General features: G+C 54.6%; 12 protein-coding genes across 12 annotated transcripts; 5 read left to right on the top strand and 7 right to left on the bottom strand.

Annotated features, from left to right (window-relative positions):
* Positions 1-410: 410 nt before the first annotated feature.
* Positions 411-3,193, bottom strand: CCMA1212_007619 (uncharacterized protein; the record flags this gene model as incomplete). Its single annotated transcript, XM_073704784.1, has 4 exons — positions 411-542; positions 607-780; positions 848-3,039; positions 3,115-3,193. 4 exons carry the CDS (start codon positions 3,191-3,193, stop codon positions 411-413), a joined length of 2,577 nt encoding a protein of 858 aa, XP_073556572.1.
* On the top strand, positions 767-3,073 carry CCMA1212_007620 (uncharacterized protein; the record flags this gene model as incomplete). The annotated part of the gene is made up of 4 exons (XM_073704785.1): positions 767-775; positions 827-1,672; positions 1,796-2,434; positions 2,720-3,073. 4 exons carry the CDS (start codon positions 767-769, stop codon positions 3,071-3,073), a joined length of 1,848 nt encoding a protein of 615 aa, XP_073556468.1.
* Positions 3,194-4,246: 1,053 nt separating the features above from the next.
* CCMA1212_007618 (uncharacterized protein) lies at positions 4,247-4,990 on the bottom strand (the record flags this gene model as incomplete). The annotated part of the gene is made up of 1 exon (XM_073704783.1): positions 4,247-4,990. The coding sequence occupies one exon, from the start codon at positions 4,988-4,990 to the stop codon at positions 4,247-4,249; it is 744 nt and encodes a 247-aa protein (XP_073556571.1).
* Positions 4,991-6,499: 1,509 nt separating this feature from the next.
* CCMA1212_007617 (uncharacterized protein) lies at positions 6,500-6,895 on the bottom strand (the record flags this gene model as incomplete). The annotated part of the gene is made up of 1 exon (XM_073704782.1): positions 6,500-6,895. One exon carries the CDS (start codon positions 6,893-6,895, stop codon positions 6,500-6,502), a length of 396 nt encoding a protein of 131 aa, XP_073556570.1.
* Positions 6,896-7,643: 748 nt separating this feature from the next.
* CCMA1212_007616 (uncharacterized protein) lies at positions 7,644-8,333 on the bottom strand (the record flags this gene model as incomplete). Its single annotated transcript, XM_073704781.1, has 2 exons — positions 7,644-8,075; positions 8,145-8,333. The coding sequence occupies 2 exons, from the start codon at positions 8,331-8,333 to the stop codon at positions 7,644-7,646; spliced, it is 621 nt and encodes a 206-aa protein (XP_073556569.1).
* A 401-nt stretch (positions 8,334-8,734) lies between these two features.
* Positions 8,735-9,888, top strand: CCMA1212_007615 (uncharacterized protein; the record flags this gene model as incomplete). Its single annotated transcript, XM_073704780.1, has 2 exons — positions 8,735-8,743; positions 9,262-9,888. 2 exons carry the CDS (start codon positions 8,735-8,737, stop codon positions 9,886-9,888), a joined length of 636 nt encoding a protein of 211 aa, XP_073556568.1.
* Positions 9,889-10,268: 380 nt separating this feature from the next.
* CCMA1212_007614 (Exostosin-like 2) lies at positions 10,269-11,394 on the bottom strand (the record flags this gene model as incomplete). Its single annotated transcript, XM_073704779.1, has 2 exons — positions 10,269-11,058; positions 11,120-11,394. The coding sequence occupies 2 exons, from the start codon at positions 11,392-11,394 to the stop codon at positions 10,269-10,271; spliced, it is 1,065 nt and encodes a 354-aa protein (XP_073556567.1).
* A 2,747-nt stretch (positions 11,395-14,141) lies between these two features.
* On the top strand, positions 14,142-15,233 carry CCMA1212_007613 (uncharacterized protein; the record flags this gene model as incomplete). Its single annotated transcript, XM_073704778.1, has 1 exon — positions 14,142-15,233. The coding sequence occupies one exon, from the start codon at positions 14,142-14,144 to the stop codon at positions 15,231-15,233; it is 1,092 nt and encodes a 363-aa protein (XP_073556566.1).
* Positions 15,234-17,563: 2,330 nt separating this feature from the next.
* Positions 17,564-19,159, bottom strand: CCMA1212_007612 (uncharacterized protein; the record flags this gene model as incomplete). Its single annotated transcript, XM_073704777.1, has 2 exons — positions 18,991-19,159; positions 17,564-18,919 (listed from the first exon to the last, which is right to left on the bottom strand). Exons 1-2 carry the CDS (start codon positions 19,132-19,134, stop codon positions 17,564-17,566), a joined length of 1,500 nt encoding a protein of 499 aa, XP_073556565.1. The 5' UTR covers positions 19,135-19,159.
* Positions 19,033-19,227, top strand: CCMA1212_007611 (uncharacterized protein; the record flags this gene model as incomplete). Its single annotated transcript, XM_073704776.1, has 1 exon — positions 19,033-19,227. The coding sequence occupies one exon, from the start codon at positions 19,033-19,035 to the stop codon at positions 19,225-19,227; it is 195 nt and encodes a 64-aa protein (XP_073556564.1).
* A 728-nt stretch (positions 19,228-19,955) lies between these two features.
* Positions 19,956-21,076, top strand: CCMA1212_007610 (uncharacterized protein; the record flags this gene model as incomplete). Its single annotated transcript, XM_073704775.1, has 2 exons — positions 19,956-20,137; positions 20,191-21,076. The coding sequence occupies 2 exons, from the start codon at positions 19,956-19,958 to the stop codon at positions 21,074-21,076; spliced, it is 1,068 nt and encodes a 355-aa protein (XP_073556563.1).
* An 869-nt stretch (positions 21,077-21,945) lies between these two features.
* Positions 21,946-23,467, bottom strand: CCMA1212_007609 (uncharacterized protein; the record flags this gene model as incomplete). Its single annotated transcript, XM_073704774.1, has 2 exons — positions 22,436-23,467; positions 21,946-22,358 (listed from the first exon to the last, which is right to left on the bottom strand). Exons 1-2 carry the CDS (start codon positions 23,454-23,456, stop codon positions 21,946-21,948), a joined length of 1,434 nt encoding a protein of 477 aa, XP_073556771.1. The 5' UTR covers positions 23,457-23,467.
* Positions 23,468-24,334: the final 867 nt, after the last annotated feature.

Below are 24,334 nucleotides of genomic sequence, written 5' to 3'. Positions count from 1 at the left end.
ATTGGATCGTTATCGGGATTAATTGTCTTGAGCAAGAGAACTGAGCTTGAAATTGAAGTTGTGCAATGGGTGAATGACGAGATCTCGCCACCTTCCAAAAAGGGCCGACTTCAAATGCTACCCTGCAGCAATCCCAGACAGATGAGCCGAGGCATCTCTATCACCATGCACAGTGTTCGTTACAATAAACAATCAACCTCATCAAAATTGAGATACTAGAATTACAGCGACATGTGAGATTCGTACAGTAAACAAAGGGAAAAAATCATGGTAGTCATACAAACGTTGCGTTTGTTGCAAGCGTATCCCAAGCTTCGTTCTCCTTTTTCGTCCACCATTTCCATTTCATCCTGACAATCATCCAATCATAACAGTCATGTTCCCAATACACACATAGAAAACCGCGTCACTTATTTCTTCTTTTGGTTCTTGCCAGTGATGGCACTGGTCACACTGCCGAGCCCAAGGCTGTCGAGCACCTTGTTCAGGCCAAGGGTACCGAGGAGGTTGTCGACCAATCCACCAAGGCCAAGGCCGCTCAACTATAGATCCCATTAGTATATGCCCTGTGATGGCTATGACATGACAGTAGATGTAGGTACTCACCAGCTTGCCGACAAGGCCAAGCACGCCGTTCAACAGCAATCCAACAGCGGCAATAATCTGGAACAGCGGCTCCGCCAACAGTCCCCAAAGAGGGTTGAGCTCCTTCTTTGCGTGCGGCATGCCCTCAATCTTGCTCTTTGCGTTGTCAATGGTCTGGGTAATGGTGCCGGTAAGCTGCAAATCAGTCGTTAGCAAACTACAAGTCCTCAGCATCATGCAGGTTGTAGTCGTTCAAGCTCACCTCCTTGAGCACATCGGCGAGATGGTACTCCTCCGGCGACGCCTCCTTGGTGCCCGCCTTGTGCTTCGCGTTGCGCTGAATGCGGCCATCGGGATCAAGACCGCGAATGGTGCCGTTGGTCTCGGTCAGAATCTTGCCTCCCTCCTCAATCAGGGGCTTCACCTCCCGCACCAGCTGCTCCTCATCGAGCTCCTCCTTGGGCGTCCGCTCAGCAGTGTTGATCTTGTCCGTAATCATCTTGCAAATAGGGCGGACCTTGTCGAGAGACTGCTCGATACAGATAGCCAGCTTTTGAGCCAGCTGGCGGTCCCTCTCGGCCTCTTCCTTCTTCTTCAGCTCCTCTTCAGTCTCCTTGGGAATATCCTCCAGCAAGGCGACATGTCCGACGGCTTGGCCCTTGTAGTTGACCACATCGCCGTCTTCATCAACCTCCTTTCCAGAGCAAGCGCTAATGTCGCCGCTAACAAGCTTCGCGATGATGTTGCCCTCTTCGTCGACGACGTTGCCGTCGCGGTTCACCTTGCGGCCCGCATAGGGAGCCTTCTTCCGCTCGACCTCCTCCTCCTGCCAGCGCTCAGCCTTGCCCAGGACATTTCCGTTGCTGTCGACAACGTCTCCATCCTCGTCGACGGACCGGCCAAACAGCTTCTTGGGGTCACCCTCGATGAGTCTTCCCACAACGTCGCCCGAGGGCGTGACAACCTTGCCGTCCTTGGCAACGGTGCAGCCAGACAACTCGGCAAAGGGGCCCTCCTTCATGCCTTCTCGCTCGCCTTCGCTGACAAGCTCAGCCTTGCCGATGATGTCGCCGGACTCGCTCAGGACGTTTCCTTCTTTGTCGCACATGCGTCCCACGAGGGTCTTGACGTTGCCCTCAACGACTCTGCCCCAAATGGCGCCTGAGCCGTCGACGACGTTGCCAGCCTTGTTGACTCGCTTTCCGGCCAGCGAAGACTTATCGACAACAGCTTCAGGCTCGGCCTCGGGCTCGTTCCAAGCCTCGGCCTTACCAACGACGTTTCCGCGGCGGTCCAAGATGTCGCCGTCTTCGTCGACGTGGCTGCCCTTGAGACGCTTCGGGTCGCCCTCAACGACGACGCCGACCTGCTTCCCGTCGTGCATGACACGACCGTCTGCCTCGACAGTAGCATCGGGGAAGTTCTCAAAGGGGGCAAACTCCTTTTCGTCACCACGGTCCGAGTGAGACAGAGGCTCGGCCTTGCCAAGGACGTTTCCGGAGTCGTCCCAGATTTGTCCCTTGTCGTCTGCTCTCTTACCGAGGAGCTTCTTGGGGTCGCCTTCGACCAGGCGGCCGATGATGTCGCCGTTCTTGTTGACGAGGTTCCCGGCCTTGTTGACCTTGCATCCCTTGAGCTCCGAAAAGTCAATCTCCTTTTCTTCTTCCAGCTTATCCTTCTCTTCTTGCGGGAGGTCTTGTTGCTCTTCGAGAGGCTTCTCGGCATCTTTCTCACCGGCCGCGGCTTCGTCCGGCTTCTCGAGCACATCGCCGGTGGTCTCGCCCTCTTTCGGCGCTTCCTCCTCTTCCGTTGGCTTGGGGACTTCCTCCTGAAGCTTGTCTTCGCCCTGGTCTTTGATGTCCTGGCCCTTGTCCTGGACCTCTTCTGACTTGTCTTCCATCGAGATGGGGGCCTCTTCCTCCTTTCCAGTGGTCTTTTCGAGGTCCTTTGTCTGGCCCTCGGCCTCTTCCTGGGGCTGCTTGTCACCCTGACTCATCTGGATCGTCGAGTCAGTCGCCGAACTTTGGTCCTCTTCGCTGGGTTTCTGCATCCTACTAACCAGATCCAGTCCCTGAGAAACGGGCTTTTGGAGGTTGCTAGCCGTCTGGTAGGCTGACTTTCCCTTCCCCATCAGGTTCCAGCCGCCGGACTTCTGGTCCTTGTTGCCAGATTTGGTGGTATAGTCGCCCTCTTGCCCCTCGTCGTCGTGCTCGCCCTCCTCCTCATGTTGACCCTCGCCCTCTCCCTCTTCGTCACCGGTGTTGAGGGTAGCCTTGGCGAGAACATTCCCGGACGAGTCGAGGACATCACCTGCGGCTGTGACGGCGTTTCCGACGAGGTCGTTGCTGTCTTCTGTCTGCGTGATCTTTCCAATGGCCTTGCCGGAGCGGTCCAGGATGTCGCCAGAGTCGGTCACGACGCCAGCGGCAGACCGAGGGATAGACCGTACATCGACTGTTGGGTCAAGACTTTGTCAGATATGCTCTGACGGCTGAAGGTGCAGAATGGAAAGGGAGTCAGATGACCTACTTGGGTTTGCCTGCTCCGTAGCAGGGCTCTCCTTAACTTGCCAGCCCCCCTGAACAGCGACTGGCTTAGGAAACGGCATGTTGATTCAAGTTCTCAGATTCACAATGAATTGCGTTTATCCGATTAGATTGAATGTCATTCGGGTGGCAGGGTAAAATTTGGTGTGTAGTTGAGTCAGTTTGACAATCGATGCCAAACCTCTCTTGTCTTTTCATAGCTATATATATATACACAAGAAGAGCTTGACAAAAATAAGGTTGCGGCCTTTCATCATACACAACCTTCCATCAAGTTACACAGGCTTACATCCACCAACTCCACGGCCTCAAACTTGCACGACTCAACATGCCAATCTCTCCTATCCCACAGCGTCACCGTGATAATCTTGGATCTCGATGGGAAGCTGCATCTCATGCCATCCGCATCGTAGCAACGCGGCATGACGCACATGGATACCCATATTACGTTTGTCCAGCATGGATAACCCCCCGATGAAGAGCACCGTGGCTGGACATAGGACGCGCACGAACACGTCAAGCACGTCTAGCAAGGGGATGTCAGATCACAATGATATCAGACAGGAAGCCACAGGGCATCGTGCCAGCTCTCGGACAGGCTGAGAAGCTGCTTGGAGCTTACAATGGTGCGGCTGCTATAAGGACGAAGCAGGGATGGCCTTCATTAAGAAAAGGGCCCGAGGGAGTTGATCTCCTCGTGAGGCAAGCCACACTCGCCACAGCTAAACTGGAGGGGTGTCGTCTTCATTTATCATGTGGCGTCGGATTTTGCACGCTTGAAACAGGTTTCTAATAGGGAGTAGGGATAGGGGTGTGGCGGTTATGCACCCCTTTAATTGTTGGACGAGGCTACCAAGCTGCTTGAAGTGCGGCACAGTGTTGTATATAGGGCTTTTATTGGTTGCTATGACGATGATTTTCATGAATTGATGTATGCGGATGTAAAAATCTCATGTGATCGGTGGAATTACTCTCTTGAGATTGCACTATCCTCCTGCGGTCTGATCTCAGACGATGCCATCGCCGGATGAACGACCGACATAACTCCTAAATGCGCCACCCTACCATCCGGATTTCCAGAACAAAAGCAGTCAGTCCGTGTAACAGAATCCCTCTCATCGTTCACTCCTGAACACGGTGGGTATCTTGATGATCAGCTGGATGCCATCATGCGTCGATTTGACATCCAGGTAAACTTCCGATGGGCTCGGCGCTGATGAGGCATTCGCCTTGCCCGCATCATTCGTAGCTTTTCCTTCATCCTTACTCTGCTGTCCCGAGGTCTCTCCCTCTTTCTCCCCTGTTGATGGCTTATTCATCTTTCCAACGATTTCCCCCTTCTTGTTGTAGATGTTCCCATCCGCATCAATCTTCAGCCCCCCTTCCAGATCACGTAGAGTCGGCTTCGTGTGATTCTCAGACACGTATCCCACCACCTCTCCCGCACTATCCAGAATCTCGCCCGTCTCAGACACAGGCCGTCCCACCATCGACGGAAGATCCCCCTCTACCGACCCCAGCACCGTCCCATCCCAGTCAAGAATGTTGCCAAACTCGTCGACAAACTTGCCCACCAGGTTCTCAGCGCGAGACGCCAGCGACTCTCCGTGCTCTATGGGGTGTATGCTGGGGATCTTGATGTCCGGGTTCTTTGGTTTTGAGCCGCTACCGCTGCTCTCGTTGTTCTGATTGCTGTTTCCATTGCTGCTGCTGTTGTTTTCGTTGTGAGAGTCCTTCTTGTCGTCGTCTGGCCGGGGCAGCATGACGAGCCTGTGGCCAGATGAGCGTCGTCGTTCCTGTCGATCTCCCTGCTTTGGCGGCATATCCGGGCTTTTGGACGGAGACGGCAGATGTGGCATCGTGACAGAATGACAAAACAGCAGCTCAGAGGACTGAGAGTCTCTGGTGTGAATGAGATTTGAGAGTTGAACTAAACCGATGGCTTACATTGATGTAATTGCCCGTCTATTTTACACACAGTTACGAGCGAGTTTCAGAGCCTCTGTAGGGAGTCTATCGAGTTGACTACCACCGAGCAGCAGCTGAGCAAAAACATGGCAGATGCGTCATCATGTGCGAAAAACGAGGCCAAGTCCTGGGATGACGACATGGCTCGCATCTCTGGTGTCGATCGTTCCCAGATTCTGACGATGCTGCCGACAGGGGTTATCCACGAATCATAGGGACATATTAACCCAATTTCACTTGCTGTACTGTACATGAAGCAGCTAACCCATGCAAGTGCCCTGTTTGTCCCAACTCTCTTACACCGACCGCATTATATACGGCATTTCAGCAAGTTATTTCGATATTCTGTAAATACTGTACAGTATCGCTGACACAGGTCGTCTCGATAACTTGTTTCTGCAGCCTCATCTCTTCCCTCGACTTCGGTCTAGTTCCTCGAACCAAGATCGAGAAAGTCAGCAGCCACAACATTAAGCGACACTCATCTGCATGGCAGTGGTGGCGCAGGCGGTGTGGCTGCCATACAAACTTGGAAGTTGTCGAACGGGGAAAATCTGCAGCAGACTGTGGCGAGTGTGGCTACACACTGAGCTTGTGGGAGGAGCAGGGCTGTCTTGTGGCTTGTGTGTCGCTGTGGCTGCCGCTTTTCCGCAGCCTCTGTATCATCGATATCAGAAGAGAAAGTTCAATCCCCTCCGGAGTGAAAGGGGAGCATATTGGAAGTCTGGCCATTTGTGTGTGGTATTAACGGCGACACGGGGATATGTATTGACAAGCAACTTCCGTGCAGTAAATCGTAACAAAATCCACCATGAAAAACAGGGCAGTGTTCATCCTCCCGCAATGTAACTGGTGCAACTCCAATACACTAAGAATAGCCCTTCATCCTTCATCCCTCGCCCTTCCAAAAACAAACCATACAAAGGCTTTACCATTAAGACAAAAGAAAGAAAAAAAATATTCGATATAAACCAGTAGTCGTAGAAAGAGAGCTCCCAGTCCGTCCAAAGTCCCGAATTTGCGCGGCCTCGAATCGATACAGGAGAGCCCCTCGTCATTAAAAGCAGAGCGTCGTCGTTGGTGCAGTTGATTGTCTCAGTTCCTGGTGTTGCGAAACAAGAGCAACGCCGTTAGCCGTGTTCGTAACTTGTTTTTTCTAGATGTACCTTGTACGCGGAAGATACGGATGGTGGTCTTTTCTTTTGTTTTTCGCCCCCATAACTAGCCAGTCCTGAAGAGAGAGATGCGGGTGCCGCATTGGTAAGATAATGTGCTACCCAGTAGGGCGGATGGAGATGGAGAGACGAGTAACGAAGAAAAGACCCGGGCTGTTTTTTGTGCTTTTTGTGAAAGGGAAAAATGGAAAGATGGATCAAAGAAACAGGGGGGGCAAGGTTGACTTACAGCAACGCCAGCTCCAAATCACCATGAATCTTGGCCTTGAGCTGAATCTCAATATCCAAGTTCAGATCCAGCCGCAACCTCAGCGTATCGCTCTTCCCGCCGTCGCCCTTCTCCTGCTTGTCCACGGCATTGTTCGTGACGCTGCCCAGCGTGTTCGTCACGCCGCCCAGCACCCCGTTGGCCGCCTGCCCGACCTGGCCCAGCTCGCCGCCCACGGGCAGTTGGTCCAGCGGCCCGGCGTTGGTCTGCCCGCGGCGCTGCTGCGTCTGCTGCTGCGTCTGCGTCCGCTGTCTCCGGCGAGGCTGCTGACGGGGCACTGATTCGGCGGCCGAGTCGGAGCCGTAGTCTTCGGCGGAATCGGTGCGGTCTTTCTCCATGGAGCGACTTGACATGTTTGCGGTTGTGTTGTGTTGTGTTATGCGGTATGTAGGTACCCGGATGTGCACGTGTGCGAGATGCCGTATAAGTGAAGAAGATGAGACGGGATGAGATGGGATGAGATTCGATCAAAGTTGAGGTGGGAAAAAAAGAACCCTTGAAAGTAAATAAGAAAGACTCTTTTCTTCTCTGGAATGGAATGAGTAAGTATGCAGCAGCGATTTGCCCGTCCAAGTATATCCCATCAACCCAATCTTCCAATTCCCCGGAGCATCATAATGATATACCCATTAATTCTCCACCACACGATTATACATCCCTCATCTTCACATCCTACTCAACTCTTTCCCTCCTTGATTGAGTTCATGATTTTTCATTTTTACACGCCTCACCCTCAACAGCACCCCTATGAAGTCATCATGAAGCAATAGCTGCTATTGCAGACCTGCAACCTTGATTAGAGTCCCCCTTCTGCATGACACGACATGGGTCAGCAATCCTGCTAGTATTCTGGGACTGCCACTTCTGCGTACTGTAAGGCTGCTCCCCACCATTCGGCCTCTTAACCGTTGATTCCCACTATAACGGTCACTGGTCCATTGTTTACTGTGCTCTTACCTGTCCAGCAGCAGCCACTTTCATCAACGTGAAGCAATTAGCCCCTGTTCAGCCACACACCATCTCTCATCAAGGCACGCTTACACGCTTCAAATGACATTATCTTGGCCCCCCCATACTGTATATACTGTAACCCATTCTCCTCTAGTCCCTCACATACTTGCTATCCATCCCCAGCAACATCCTCCTCCTCAGCCTCACAGGCTTACACTCATCCGCCCCCAACGCATCCAGCATCTCGTTCTCCGGATCCCAGTACACCACCCACCGCGCCTTGCTCCCGTCCTCTCCACGCTCCATTTTCGCCACAAAGCACTCGCCGTTCCCCTGCAGCGTCAACAGCGTCTCGTCCTCGCTCCAGCCCCAGGGCCCAATGACGTGCCCCAGGGTGTCTTTGCGTCCGCCGTACTCCACCGCGTGCGTGTCCTTGTTGATGTAGATCCAGTTGAGCATCGGCGGGTCGTCCGAGATGGTGCTCACCATCCCCAGGTGCTTCTCCTCGCTGGGGTACGTGAAGTAGTAGCCGCAGAAGGCGTACCCCTGGAACTCGGTATCGAGCGGGACGTTGACTTGCAACTGATGGTTTCCATTATTAGCCCTACCAGTTGTCGTCAGCTTTCGGGATGCGTTTGCCCGTGTCCTTACCTTGCCATCTTTCAGCACACAGAAATCCGTCTCGTAGTCTTCGTCTTCTTGTCCCTCTTCCACTATAGCCGTCAACCGGAACTTTTCCTTCTCTTTGTTCGCAGCGTTTGCCTTTTTCTGCGCGCTGACTGCCTGGCCCACGCCGGTAACGGTGGGTATCGCCGTTATGGCGAGAAGTCCAATGACCATGGTGTAAGTCGTCGGCCGGTTGTATACCGTAGCCTGAGCATGAAACCACACAAAACAAGCAAAAAGCAAACAATGGTGGTTCCAGGGAGTCAGTGGGAGGCACCTAGGCTTTCCGTACAATGACGTTTTTTAAGGACAGACTGTGTGCATTTCTTCTCCCCAGCTGTGTAGTATTCCGAAGTAATAACCCTTGGAGCCTATGAGGAAGTCGTGCATGAAGACATCGAGATCCCGCAGCCCCAACTGTGGGGGCCGGCGGCATCCCAGTCCGATTCCAGGATAGACAAGCCATGCAGCCCCTTCTCCGATGACTTCACCGGGCAGGATTCTCGACGCCCATGGTGTGAACCTCTCAGCATCTCTCCTAGCTATCATAGGTTTCATGCAATGGAGTCCTAATCATGCCGTACGTAAACTTGGAACGTCATATACGCCACCAAAAAGCAGGACCGGGGGGGAGTGCAAACAAAGCTTGGCTTTACACCTCAGACCCCTTGTTCCTGCTATCCAGGATTCTTGTGATTTTCAGTTTCCTTAGTATTCCCTTTGTTCTATTTCGCTGCTTTACCTGTTCTAGCTTCGTGTGATAGTTGATTTGGACACATCGCAGTTGCGTCACTCGGCATCAAGGGCAGTCTTCGTGGTGGGCCGTCATCCGAATTGTCGTCCTTGAGCCACAAAAGCCAGCCGTCGCGGAGCTACGCCTCACTTTTGGCATGCTGTATCAACTCAGGACGAGATTATCTTGAATCTACTTGGGATTCCAACTAGTTGAATAATTTGAATCCTTTCCTTTTGTCTCTCAGCATCTTCAGCTGCTTCACCCGCATAAGCATCATCAATCATGTCTTCAGACGAGGTTTGTCCTTTGCACTCACAGCCGCCTATGCTCAACAAGTGATAAGCCCGTCAACTAACACGCCTTCAGAAGCCCCAAGACCAGGAGTTCAACTCCAGAGAACAGCAGGAACACCAAGACCCCCAGGAGCACCAAGACAACCAAGACCAAAACCAGCAAGATGCCAATGACAACGACAACGCCTCGGACCACCAGCAAGACTCCCAGCAAAACGGCAGAACGGGCGAACTAAGCGAAGACAACTCCGACCGCGACGAAGACAACGAGCCCACAACACCCCCCGCTCCGGAACGCCAACGCTCGAGCGGCCGTGGTGCCCGTGGTGCCCGCGGCGGCGGTGACGACGACGATGCCGGCAACGACCGTGACAGGTCGCAGACCCAAACCAAGACCCAGACCCGCCGCAGAAGAAGGGGCGCCCCCTTCCAGCGCCAGGCCCAAGACGACGACTTCGACGACGACTACGACGAGAGGGGACAGGGCATGGTGCCCCATCAGCAGCGGCAGGGACAGCAGCAGATGTACCAACCGCAACAGCAGATGCAGATGCAGCAGCAGCAGCAGCAGCAAATGCAGCAGGGAGGCAAGAAGGACGACGGCAAGAACCCGCTCAAGCTGCGGCTCGACTTGAACCTGGATATCCAGATTGAACTCAAGGCCAAGATTCATGGTGACTTGACGCTGGCTTTGCTGTAGGATGCTCCTCTCCTCGACTCTCCTTCGCTTCAAATGTGCTTGAGCTGTGCTAACGAGTGACTCGCAGTGACATGGATTGATCGATTGGCATGTATTCGATTTGGCTGATATGGCGATTCCATGAAAGTTGACTTTGTTTACTACCACGCCTGTTGTTTCGGTGTGTCATTTCCTCGTTACCTCTGCGTTTTTCGTTTGTCACGCCTAGTATAATGAATGAGGCCCTCCAAAGGGGCATATTGTTTGATCTGTACATATACATCTATATGTGTCTTCTATCATGTGCTTTGTATCTCTGTTTGTTCGTGCATCGGTTCCATGTACTAGGTATCATATAATGTCAACGTAAAAAAAGGTTCATCAAAACGCCTCGTGAGCCTCTAGCCGTGAATGCGGTTCCATAAAGATTTATACCAAACATTGTGCTTCACCCCGTGCTCGATTCGTCCCGTCTCGTTGACCAGCGGCATGCACTGGAAGGCCTCGGCGAAGACGTTAAGACACTTGCTACGCGCTTCCATGTGGCCCGTCTGTCTGCTGATGCCGCCGGAAGGGTCCAAGTTGATATACTGACTGCTCCCTCGAACTAATAGCGGGCCTGACCCGGTCAACATGGAAACAACAAAGTTGAGGCCAATGTCCTCGCAGTTAAAGGCCTCGTCTACGTATTTGCGGATCTTGGTGACGGCAGGATCGTCGGAAAAGTAGTAGTCGAGGAAGGCAATGTGCGTAAACGCGAGGTTCGTCAACACCATAGAGTAGACGTCCTGGTGCGCCTTTTGGGAACAGAAGTTGTAGTCCCAGTCGCCAGACGGAAGAGCCGTAGCGCAGCGCGCCAGGGCACCCGTCATCCTGTCCTTTCCAAACTTGCGCCACATCTGAAAGACAAACTCCAGGTCGTCGGGGCGGTAGTAGACATCGTCGTCGGATAGCAGAATGGCCTTGGTTCGGTACTCGGGGTCGGGCCATAGCTTCTCGTTGAGACTGTCACGGGTCGGCTTGCGGTATCGCACAGGCACGCCGTGCTGGGAGACGAAGCTGTCGGGCGTCTCTTCGTCAAAATTGTTCCAGATGATGACGATTTCGTGCAGCGACGGGATCTTGGCGGCCAGCAGCGCCGTCAGGGTGCGGTGAAGCTCCCTGGGGCGATGGAACGTCGACATGGCAATCCTACAGCATCTGTCATCAACACAACCAGCTCAATCGCGACAAGAGGCACGAATCCACCCACGTGAATTTGTCTTCCAGCAGCCCGCCATACTTGGTCTCGGCTGCCGCCCGCCATGAGTGAAGCGGCCAAGTAACGTTGGCGCTGGTCTGATTGCTGCAAAGAGGGTATCGAGGCCCGGCGCTCGTCGACTGAACCGAGAGCGAGAGCGCTGCCGAGTCCACCGCGGGGCTCAATGGATTGGCGAGCAGCACGAAGGTGACGACGGATAGCGTTAGGGCCAGCAGGATGGTGGTGCTTCTCCTGAGGCGGAGGAGGGACACCATCGAAGCGAGCATAACGGCGGCCCGGCGTCAATCCTGATCTGTCGATGGAATCGCTGGTTCTGGACGGCCGTCGCTGCGGGAGGCGGGATGCAGCCGCAATCTCAGGCTGGATCGGTATGTTTCAAGCGGCTTGAAACGGGCATCTCGCAGCTCTGAGGCGAGCTTCTGGGATGGCAAATTGCTTGTGATGACGGCGAGCAGCGTCGCCCATGATAGGGGTCACGTGGTTCTGCCAGTACCGTGCAAGTACTGGTAACCTGGAGCCTCTCTGTGACTCTCTGCTCCTGTTCCCCCGACTCCGTGCAAAGTACGGTCCATGGACAAGCCACACGGTGCAAGATGCGGTCCTCGAGGTACGCACCCAAGGGCAGAAACACGCAACGTTGAACAGGCACGGGGGCTGGCGTGCCGTAGCGTCAAGTCGTGGCGGTGCATGGGTGCCGCATGACGTAACGCCGGCACTTTGGACAACAGCCGTGCCAAACTGTGTCTCGTTTCACGTGCTGCAAGCGAAGTAGCCGGTACCTGGCGGGACTTTGTCTGATGTCGGTCGCTCACCACGTTTCCCGGTTTCTCTCGATTCGAGAGCCGAAGACTCCGTACTTCAGGTCCTCGATGCAAGCAAAAAGGGGACCAGATGCCACCCCCTTGCGGAGCTCCCCGGCCGAGGCAACTTTATTCACGATTTGCCCTCCTTTCTTCCCACGCATCTGGAAAGCTGGGGCTCTTCTCCGGGCACGGAGCCTATTTTCTGGTTTCTAGAAGAGTTGGGGGTCCCTGACCCCTCGGATCCGCACATGTCCGCCTCGTTTGCTGTCATCAACTGTCAGATTGGCTGTGACAGTGTCTGCAAGCAACGCGGTTTCGAGATGATCATTCCTTCGGCCTGTCCCCTTGCCTTGCTCGTCAACAAATCATGCCTCTTTTGGCTCTGTTAAGTGATCGTTTGTCCTGAAAAGAAAATTGTACCTCGGAGATACAGCATGTCTTCCTACCGCACGACAGTTTGCTGATATAAGCGGAGGTGACACACCACACCAACATGCTCGCAACGCAGGCCGCGGACAATGGCATTGCCCCGTCTGATTCCATCGCCCTCATGCTTCCCATCGATCAGCCAGCTAATCACCCATCTCAAGTCCAGCTCCAGCAACTAATCGAGTAGCATCATGCAACCAGAGTCAGCAACCCGGGCTCTGCAAGCCTCCGTGTAACGCGCCATGCCTCGCTCCCTCGCACAGCTGCACCTCCGTCCGCATTCCTGCTTCGCGTCGGGCCAAGCATGCAGTCCGAATCCCGGCCTAGTGTCAAAACCAAGCAATGCTCGGGACGAGGTCGCAGTAATTGCTCCGGCACTGCTTGAGCCTGTTGAGAAGACGCAGCCCGGAGCGCAGCCAAGTTCCGTGCCTCGAATCCCTAACTGTCTCCGTGCTAGTCTTTGCTTCCGCCAAGCACCCAGCAACTCAGCCCAGGGCTGGCTTCGATACTCAGGCGCAGGACAAGACAGACAGACAGACAGACAGACAGACCAGGGCCAGTGTCCAACGACGATCCGCCAAGGATGCATGCTCCAATCACCCTCCATGTCCGCCCGTCACCTTGCAGCCGTAGCGCTGCCGTGAAGCCGCTTCAGGTCATGGCGCCAGCCCTTTTTCATCTGACGGACGGCGTCATCAAACCGTGAGCCCATTTGTGTGCCAAGCAACGAGTTTTGCATAGCCTCAAGTCCGCCTCTTCTGTGCTGATGACTTTCAGGATGATTTTCATGTAGTACAGTATTAGTATCTCCATTTGCCGGGTCCGAGGTATCGCACAGCTAGAGGGTACCGCGACGGAGTCCGCCAGGTACCACTCTGCCCACGCACGTCGCGTGCATGTGGACGGTACAAGCGGCAACTCGGCGCAGGTACCGACCAGGTAGGGGATACCCCTCGGGCTCAGCTGCATGTCCGCCAAGGAGGCGGACAAGGGCACGACGTCTGCCCGGCTGTTCAAGGGATGATGCACCGCAGCGAGTGACTGCGCAGGACGTGTTCCTTGGGCAAGCCACCGACTAAATTGCCTTTTTGAAGGCGTTCCATCCAAAGCCTCTTTGGCCCTGACATGGCAGAAGAGGGGAAGAGGAAAAGGGGCCCAGGCGAGTCCCATAATTTAACTCGAGGTCAGCCAGCCCGCCTAGGCATATGGAAGCCCGAAATGGTGCGAGACGTAGACTAAAATTCTGGATCTTTTTTTTTTTTTTTCCTCTTTGTTCTCATTGTTTTCTTCGAGCCTCGGTTGGCGGAGCCTGCAGTTGCAACAGTCCGTCACTGCACAACAAGGACAGCAAGAGGGAGAGGCAAAGAATAGGATAGTAGAACCGCTATAGGAGAGAGTACCTAATAATGAAAAACAGAGCCAAAGCGGAAAAGGGACAAAGGAGAGAGCTATTTCTTACATTTTCGCTGCCGATCCCGATCCTGCTGTTATCTGCCTTACTACCTTAGTTACTTGTACATAGCACCTAACAAGAGGTTCTTAGTGCTTGGTTCTCGGTGCCTCTCCAAGCCTTGGCCGTGCTGAGACGCGCACAGAGCAGCACTGAACCAGCCCAAGTACCACCCGAACCTTAATATTTGACGTCTCTGTCATTCCTCCCCCTTCTTTCTTACCTCCTCCCACCTCTTCTTGTCCTCCCTCTTCTTCCACTCTCACCAACTGCTTCTTTTTTCCTTTTCCCTTTTACTTCTCCCTTGTCCCTCCTTCTCGAACCGCCCGCCATGCGCACCCGCAATATCGTGGCCCTGGCCGCCATCGCCCTCTTCTGGATCGTCTTCCTCTTCCGGCGGCACATCCACGAGCTGGGCGAGATTGCCCTGACATACAGCACCTTTTACCCGCTGCTGCACAAGCATCCCGACATTCTGTACCGCCACCCGGAGAACGCCTCGGCCGTCGTCTCAGAGCTGTCGTCGGAGTCGTCGTCGACGCTCCCCCCCGTCGTCGTGCCCAAGATAATCCACCAGATCGCCCTGGGCAACGCCAGCGTCGCCAAGTATCAGGCCGCCATCTCGAGCTGCACCGACCTGCACCCCGAGTGGGAGCACCGCCTGTGGACCGACGTCAACGCCACGGCCTTCATCGCCGAGTTCTACCCCGACATCCTGCCGCACTACACGGGCTACGCCCAGAACATCCAGCGTGCCAACATCCTCCGCTACGCGCTGCTGCACCATTCGGGCGGCATCTACGTCGACCTCGACGTCACCTGTCGCGTCGCCCTCGACTCGACGCCCATCGTGCGGCTGCCGTACGTCTCCCCTGGCGCTCACCCGGCCGGCGTCAACAATGCCTTCATCGCGACCGAGCCCGGCCACCCCTTCCTGACGCAGCTGCTGGAGAACGTGCCCAGCCACGACCTGCACTGGGCGCTGCCGATGCGCATCCCCTACGTCGAGAACATGCTGAGCACGGGCTGCATGTTCTACTCCAACCAGTGGATGGCCTACGTCCGCGATGTTCTCGCGGGCCGCCAGACCAGCAAGGTATACATCCTGTCCGACGAGCACGGCGATATGGCGCCGCACATGCTCCGTGGCAAGGTGACGACGCCCATCTTTGTCCACGGCGGCGCCAGCAGCTGGCACGGCTGGGATGCGGCGCTGTTCCTGACGATTGGCGAGCACTACACGTTCTACCTGGGCCTGCTGTTTGTCGTCCTGACGTTTGTCTTTGTCGCGGCCTACTTCTTCACCACGTCGAGGCGATCGTACCGTCGACGATGCCGATTCTTCAGCTTCGGCGTATCATCCCGAAACAGCTGGTCGCCCACTAGGCAGCGGAAGCCCAGCATTAGCCAGTCCATGGTATAAAGGAGCCAGCGTCCTCAGTTTAATAACCGCTCGAACATGCAACAGGTGACGGGCATCATCAGCTGCTGCTCACTTTGATATTTTGCACACGTCATGAAAGGATGCACTCGCAATCCATCGGCTTTCTCGCAAGCTTGCCTCGCACACTTTACTCTAATCCTACTACACCAGTAGTATTCGGCATACATTTGGAACCTTTAGAAGGAGAAGATACCCGCTTGCTTTTCTCCCGGCGACTTACATCATGGGCTTATACGCGACGAAGGGGGAGGGAACCGGAACACGCTGGCGATGTTTTGCCCGCTCTCTTCTTACTTGTCTTTACACATAGCGGTTCCAGGCGGATCCGTCACGATACGAACACGGATGGCAACGACATACGGGGAGGTGGCATTTGGCTTTGGCTACCAGCTCGGCGTCTTTGGGCGGGGGGTTCTATAGGAATTATGAAGCATTCCATCCTATAGCAGGGTCACAGAGTGTAATGATAGAGAGAATACCAAGAATATCCACAGGACCGGCCTGGGTTAATGATAATCTACATGAAGCGTTTTCGCTTGACTTGCCCGGTCTTTACTTTTGCTTCCAAAAATGCTTGTAAGAATGGCAGCAATGGATCCAGTTTGCTGTCAACTCATCTCGTTTCGACTCACATCATTCAGGACAGACATGGAATTGACTGCACCTTCACCTTAGCTCCACCTACCCACCCGCACAAGATTACCGAAGGAAAGAGAAAGAAGAGAAACGATGTGAGGCTTGTGTGGTTGCAGTCAATCACCGCCCGAGCTTACCTAGTGTAGTATCTCGGCTAGATACTCCGTCCAGTACACTCACATCAAGCCTAAAGATTTGCTCGCTCGTTACACCACGACAGTCCATCAATGACGTTGACACAGCGCACTCAAGATCACTCAAGCCGGAGAGAGATGAGGGGAACGAGAAGACTTGAGAGCATGCCGCGACAAGTCGCCAAGCTTCTGGTGCCAGAAGCTGAAAAAGAATCGGCTGATTTGATTTGGTCCACATGGAACCATGAATCCATGCATGTCGCGTGCATTGTATAGCCTTTTTTCTCTCTTTGGTCGATTCCTTGATCCTACGGAATCAGATCACTATTCAAAGCGTGATCAAGGTGTGCCCTTGCTTCTTTTGTAGACTCATCATTTCTTCGTTTTCGAAAGGGTCGATTCTGCAATAACTCGTTTCTCTACATGTATCTGACTAACCAACTTCACACTGTCGGTGATACTACTAAAACATCGAATCAGAGGTGGTCGAATCTCGAAGAACAAAAGTCGTGGGCGTCATACTTGCGTTTTCTGACAAGACACTACCGCTGCGGACTCATTTCCATGCCAAGTTGGCCTTTTTTGCATAAAATTGGACGAATGAGCAGGGATTGTGCGTGTTATCAGCCATCGTACTTGAATCGATGTTGGTGGAAGTACATACGATAGAGGGGGGATGGGGGCTGTGCCTGAGATGGAGGATGAAGCAAGACGCCACTTGATCTGATTTGCTGCTTTTATCTATCGGTCTGTTTCTGCGCTTTTCTTTTTGGGGTGAGGGATGAGTGTGAGACTGTGAAGCGTGTTCTAGTGAGGGGGGTTCGTCGAGGTGAAGCTTTCAAGATGTTTATTCGTGTTTCGCTCTTGAGAGGAGGCATTGCCCTGCAATGTACGAATGTAGATCTGATGGTGCCCTGGGACGGACAAAAGAGAATGCAAGAAATAAATATATGGAATCTAATGGCTGGAACCGAGTCCCTGAAGGTGAATTTAAACCAGATCCTGCCTCATTAGGGCTCATTGGCCTTGTCTCGCATGCTGCTCAAACCCCCCAGCAGGGATCCCTCGTGAGGGTAAGCAGAAAGTAGACGACTCCTGTGTAGCCACCAGAAGGAAACATCCAATACTAGTATTGTACTGTGGCCTGAATCCTTCAAATAATTTGAAATGGTTCAACTGGACTGCTGGTGAATAGTGTTTGGCGTGGCTCCTCATTCGCGTTGATAGAAGAGGAATAACTTTGATGAACAAGACATGCTGCTGATGTTCACCATCTCAAACATACCTACCTTAGTTGTGCGCCAATACACTTCAAGTTCATGACATACCCACAGGATTTCTATAAGCTCGCTCAATATTGCCATCTATCTCCATGTATGAGCTGTACAGAGTGAAATCTACCCTCACCACGCTGAGTCGACAACAGAAACGCTTGAATCCGCTCAAACACCTTGACAAGCCAGCAACGAATGAACAACACCCAACACACAAAGGTATCATGCAATACACAAGCAACTTACAAACTCCAAAAACACAAATCTACCGCTCCCACGGCACTTCAACCCCCAAGTCCCTCGCCACCCTCGTCGCCGACACAACACACCCCTCCAGCAACACCATCCCATCCCAGCACCAGGATCCCACAACCCAGACATCATCCCGCCCATTCGTCCACACGCCTTCATCTCCAGCCGCCTCCTTGCCCGCCCTCAATACCCTCTGGACGGCGGCTCTGCTCTCCGTAGTGCGCAACGTCCGCGTAAACCTCGCCGAGTCCAGCGTCCCCTTCAACTCCGGCGCATCGCCCACAGGGCTCGTCCGCACAACCAGCCCATCCGACAAGTAGTGCAGCGTCTCCGTCTGAACGACGCTTTCGGAAAACGTCGTCCTAAAGGCCATGACCTGGGCGTCTCCGCGGCGGTACGAGCACTCTCCGGACGGGACATGCGTCTTTTCGGGCACGACGGACAGTTCTGATGCGAGAGGAGCCACGACGGTGCTTGTGACGGGAACCGTGGGAATGACGCCCAGCAGGGGCTTGGCCGGGTTGAAGATGGCGGCGGCAACATTGGGCGACACCGCGAGCACGACGCGGTCAAACACCTCCTCAGAAGCAGCAGCATCGCCATGGACGCCCTGAGAGCGTATCAGAACGCCTCCGTCAACTCTGTCCACCTTTGTCACATGGGTCTCCAGCCGGACGTCCTCGATCCCCGCCGCCAGCGTCGCTTGGACGCGGTTGATGCCACCGCGAGCCACATACGTCTTGCGCAGAAACGAGCCCTTGACAAACTCCGTCACGTCACTCGCCGGGAAGTCCAGCATTTCGGCGTGCGAGCAGCTGCAGATGATGCTCAGCACGGGCAGGAGGTAGTACAGCGCGTACGTCTGCGGCAGCCGAATGCGATCGAGATACTGCCGAAACGACTCACAGCTGCTGGCGCCGCCGTTCTTATCCTTGGCAACGGACTTCACGTCCAGATGCGCCTCCGCCTTCATCATCCGGGGCTTGAACAGAAAACACGCCGCAAAGAACCAGAGGTGGCAAATCGCCAGATACAGCGTCTGCAAGATGGTCTGCACCGAGCCGCGCCAAAAGTGCGGCGATATCAGCAGCATCTCGTGCAGCCTCTTGCCATACACAAAGTAGCTCCCGGGCATCGTCTGGACGGCCTCCGGACTGGGCACCTGCGCCTGGGCTGCGGCGGAGACGCGGGCAAAGACCCAGATGAGCTGGATGTGCTGAAAGGGCACGCCGAGGTGGTCGTACATGCGGCACAGGTTGGCGTAGTAGCCGCGGCAGAAGCTGCGCGGCGGGATGTCGATACGCTCGGCGGTGCCCGTCTTGGAGTTTTTGATGGTGACTGACGCGGCATCAAGGGAGAACTTGGGGGCCTTTGGAGTGAGTATTAGTAGCGTGACCTTTCACCGTGAGTATCCATCGCGGATCATGGATCGTTGCTGACCTGCTCAAACAGCGTCACCTCGTAGCGCTTCTGCGCGTCGTGATGCAGCAGATACGCCGTCGTCAGCCCGGCCAGGCCAGTGCCGATGATGGCGACCCGCGTCTTGCGCTCGCCACCCGCCGGTTTGCCCTGTCGCGACGGCATCTCTTGACTCTGTTCGTCCGCAAGGCTGTTCAGCTGGTCCAGCAGAGGCGATCAACGGATAGCCTACTCAGCTCGTCCAGCTTGTATGCATGAGTGTGCCCTTATAGATGGAGCTAGTTATTGGCGCTCCCTTTTCGATCTCGAGATGGGTCTTTGAAAGAGTGAACTGTTTCGTCTGGCGTTTCAGATCATCATCTCATGATGAATGTCTCTCACGAATATAAGGTAGGGAGGGATGAGAAACTTGGCATCGGCCGCACGACGGGCCCCAGCAAAAGCTGCTCAATCGCCCCTTCTGATTGGACCGGCCAGGGCGATTTGAGACTCTCCGGCGGACCGCACAGGCCCGAACTGAATTATTGCTCCGGCCAGCATCTCTTCAGCGCTTTTTTCTGCATCATTTTCATCTACGCCATGAGCGGTGAGAAGCGAACATTTAGGACGTGTCGATTCATTGTAGGTGTTTGTATAATGGTTGCCGAGTTTACAGGGAGCAATGGAGTGAGGCGTGTGCTGTTGTGGTGATGGAAGATATAAGGGTATTACCATCTCATGCAGTCATGGGAGGCTTACTTCTAGCGTGTAGCTGCCGAGGCACACGATGACAAAAATGACATGCAGAAGCCAAAAAGACATGGAAGTCTAAAGTCTTAATTTAGGCCCTTGATTCCGCCCGATGTTCTCGTAAGACGTGAGATTTGATCAAACGGCACAGCGACAAGGACCAGTGCATCGTGCATCTGCCCCGCTAACAAAATCACTTGCGGTTACCCCTTCATCATTTTCAACCTCATGCAACCGCCATCAAATCCAACTCACCAATGATCTGGCCCTCCCTAAGCAGCTTCTCCCTCGGCTTCATCGCAGGATGCCTCACCATCATCATCCCCCTCGCCGTCACAGCTATCTCGCTCACCCGCACCAGCGACATTTACGGCCTCGGCCACTGGAAGCTCAACATCAGGACGCCCTTCCCTTCCATGTGGATGAACCTAGGCTTCTGGTAAGGCAATATCCCACTTCCTTCATGATATGAGCAATTACTGACTGTAACAGGACGCGAGATGACGGCACCGCCATCCAGCACTTTGACGAGGCCGCGCGAAACATGCTCCGGCAGCTCTTACAAGCGGCCGGCCTCCTCTCCACCTCAACATCCCCCGTCGCCGTCCTAGACGTCGGTTTCGGATGCGGCGACCAGACCATTGCGCTGGCCGACCTCATCAACGCCTCATCACGACCTCGGTTCCGCTACGTGGGCTTGACACTCAACGCAACGCAACTCCAAGAAGCTCAGCAAAGACTCGACGCCGCTCTCTCCCATCCAGCCCACGACCCATCAACCCCATCATCATCATCATCATCATCATCAACCTCACTCAACCTCCCCAAAACCTCCTTTCAACTCTTCCAGGCAGACGCCGCTCAACCTACATCCTGGTCCCTCAAAGTCCTCTCCTCCGTCACCTCCCTCTCCGACCCATCCTTCCCCGAGCGCTGGCTCATGGGCCTCGACTGCCTCTACCACTTCTCCCCCTCGCGCAAACCAATCTTCACCCTCGCGGCGCGAACCCTGCACGCAAACGTCACGGCATTCGATCTCATCCTCAGCGGCTCTGCGTCCTTTTGGGAAACCATGGCCGTTCGCATACTAGGCTTCGTCTTGCTTTGTCCCTGGCGGACGTTTTTGACGGAGAGCGAGTATCGGGAACAGCTGGTTGAATGCGGTTACGATAAGGAGCAGGTCGAGATACGTGACGTCTCGGACCATGTGTTTGGCGGTTTAGCGGGCCACTTGCGGAAACAAGATGCTGTGCTGAGACCGTATGGCATCTCGTTGACGGCGTATGCCTTGGTGGGGAGGGTGTATGCGTGGCTTGATCGGACGAGGGTGCTCAAGGGGGTGGTTGTTGTTGGAAGGGTCAAGAGGAAGAGTCAGTGAAGGCATTGATCGGCATCACATGGAGTCTAGCATCAAAATCATCTACGCATGATCAGTCAACTTGTACCAACAAGTGTGGCTTGTCGTAGGTATAATAGACTTTATGAGAAACGGCCCCATCATGAGCCGCATTCCTCAGATATCGCCGGCTTCAAAACCACAATAAGCTTATATCAACGCCAACTAGCCACAAGCTTCAACGACTCTCCTCCAATCCCAACCATCGAAATCACAAATTCTCCGATCCTCATGATTCAACCGACCTTCGCCTAAATTCAGTCAACTTAGTTATGCCTCACCAGTAAATAGTATGGCAAGCATCATGCACCAGTCATCGATCGCCATCGACTACCCCCCATGTCAAATCAGACACAGCCACATCACCAATCCAACACGACGTAAAAAATCGCCGGCATGACCGGACCTCCGGCACGTTTGTACATAAGAGCTGTGTGGGGTTTTCATTACTCCCTCCTAAAAAGCACGACCATCCCCGCATCGTGAACTGATGCTGCTCGCGTGTCTCACTCCTGCATTCCACCTTGGACATTTCATCGTCATCGACATCAAGGCACATGACGGCGACAAAGAGCATCACGCAGCAAGAAACACGACTGCACAATGTTCAGTCTTCTAGATCGTCTCTATTGGTATCATGCATCTAGCTCTATGTCTCTCTTTCTGACTGGACAACATCTCCAAGACATCGCCAAAATGACGGCCCGCGCAACGAAACAATCTCCGCGACACGCGATCCCATCGGGCTGACGAGAAAAAGAAATACCTCTTTGTGCAAATGACCAACAACTCATACGCAAAGACAAATGACAAGATTCTAAAACATTTCTCTATTTTCCAAAACCCAGCGTTTACTCGGGCTTGGGCAGGACCATGGGCTTGGTGCCCAGGCCGTTGCGGTTGCGGAAGAACAAGACGCCCTTGCCGTGGCCCTTGGCCTCGGCGCTGGGCTCGACCCAGTGGCACATGCGGGCGCTCCGCCACAGGGCGCGAACGAAGCCGACGGCGCCGTCCTTGACGTCGGAGCGGTAGTGCTCGCCCATGACGGGGATGATGGCCTCGGTGGCCTCGTCGGCGTTGTAGAAGGGGATGGTGGCCACGTAGTGGTGCAGGACGTGCGTCTCGATGATGCCGTGCAGCAGGTGACGGCCGATGAAGCCCATCTCGCGGTCGATGGTGGCGGCGGCGCCTCGCACAAAGTTCCACTCCTCGGCGGTGTAGTGAGGCAGCGAGGGGTCGGTGTGCTGGAGGAAGGTGATGGCAACTGAGACAGGAGGAGAGACACGGTCAGCAGGGGGGACGTCTTGTGCGTCACTGTGCGTCAGACAAGAAAGGACTTACCGAGCCAGTGGTTGACCCAGAGGTACGGGATAAAGTACCAGACGGCCATGTTGTACCAGCCAAAGGTGTTGCCGAGGAAGTAGAGGGCGCCGAAGGCGAGCAGCAGGCCAATGTCGCTCAGAACGATGAGCTTGGCGTCCTTGGCCTCGTACAGCGGGCTGCTGGGGTTGAAGTGGTTGACGCCGCCGCCGAGGCCGTTGCGCTTGCCCTTGCCGCGGCCCTCGCGCTGGCGCTCGTGGTTGTTGTGGCCGGTGATGTTGGTGAGCAGGTAGTTGGGCCAGCCGACCAGCTGCTGCATGACCAGCATGAAGAGCGTGTAGGCGGGCGTCTCCTCAGTCAGCTCCGACAGCTCGTGCACCATCTTGCCGATGCGCGAGGCGTGCTGCTCGCGGGTACGCGGGATGAAGACCATGTCACGCTCCATGTTGCCCGTGGCGGCGTGGTGCTTGCGGTGCGAGATCTGCCAGCTGAAGTACGGCACCAGCAGCGCCGAGTGCAGCACCCAGCCCGTCACGTCGTTGATGAGGCGCGAGTCGGAGAAGGCGCCGTGGCCGCACTCGTGGGCAATGACCCAGAGGCCGGTGCCGAACAGGCCCTGCAGGATCGTGTAGACGGCCCAGAGAGCGGCGCGGGCGGGCGTCGACGGCACCGTCTCGGGTGTCACGTAGTTGTGGAAGACATAGAAGGTCGTGGCCAGGCACACGATGTCGCGGAGGATGTACAAGTAGCCCTTGAGGGCGGAGCGCTGGAAGCAGTGCTTGGGGATGGCGTCGCGGATGTCCTTGATGGTGAAGTCGGGCACCTTGAACTCGTTGCCGTACGTGTCGACAAGGCGGCCGAACTCGGCCTCCTTGCTGTCCACGCCATTCACGTCAACCGACGACATAGACGACAGCGAAGTCGACGAGGCCGAGGGGCGGGGCGAGTCCATGGGAGTCACGGCGGCAGAGGACTCGGTCGAGTCCGTCACATGGCGCCTGAGGGGGGCCTTTTCAGGCAGGGGCAGCGCGGTGGAAGCCATGGCGATGCTCTCTGTTGCAGATGCTCAAGGTCTGTCTCTCAGAGAAGACACGAGGCTATTCCCAGTTGTTGGATGGGGAAGATGAAGAAAAAGAGAAGAGAGAAAAAAAAAAAAGAGGAAGAGAGAAGAGAGCACAGCTCGCTACTATTACTATCAGATAAGATAGCCGGCTGGTGAACGGGCCTCCTGGGGAAGAGGAAGGAGAGAGACGAGCCGGACGGGGAGTGGCCTGGTTTTGTCTGTCCTGGGGGGGGCGTGTGAGAAGGAGGAGGAGGAGAGAGGGAAAAAGAGGAGGTGATGGTTAGGAGGAGAGTCTGATTGGGATGTACAGAGACATAGGCGAAAAGGGGGGGCAACAGAGGCAAAATCGACTGACGGACCAGACCGAGCAAGCCCAGAAGAAAAAAAAAAAAAAACNCTTCGTCCCACGTCGCACCGCTGCTCGAGGTACCTCCCAAGCCTCCGTTGGCTGCGTTGGCCCTTTTCCAGGAACGGCCTACCCGGGATCCAGGAACGGACGTCACAGGAGGGGAAGGTAGAAAGTCAAACCGTCGAGTGATGCATCGAGAAGTCAATTCGGCCGGTCGGCAAAGCTGATGGGAGATGCGAGTTTTCGTAAATGCTGGTGAGGCGATGGGAGGATTGTGTGATGTTGAAGTTGGGAAAAAAAAAGAAAAAAAAAAAAAAAAAAAAAAAAGAGAGAGAAGAGCGGCGTGGGGCTTTGGGCTCAGCCTGAGGATGATGACAGGTACCGAGTACGTGCTGCACACGCCTTGAAGGCATCAATTCATCTTCATTTTGACTCTGTTTCTTACTCTCTCTGGCCTTGATTTCTTTTTCTGCCTGTCGCTACTCAATTGACTGGTTTCGCGGTGATT

The sequence above is a fragment of the Trichoderma ghanense genome (assembly GCF_004382785.1).
Source record: "Trichoderma ghanense strain CCMA-1212 chromosome Unknown scaffold_10, whole genome shotgun sequence".
Classification (NCBI taxonomy): domain Eukaryota; kingdom Fungi; phylum Ascomycota; class Sordariomycetes; order Hypocreales; family Hypocreaceae; genus Trichoderma; species Trichoderma ghanense.
This window is presented reverse-complemented; position numbering and strand designations above follow the sequence as displayed.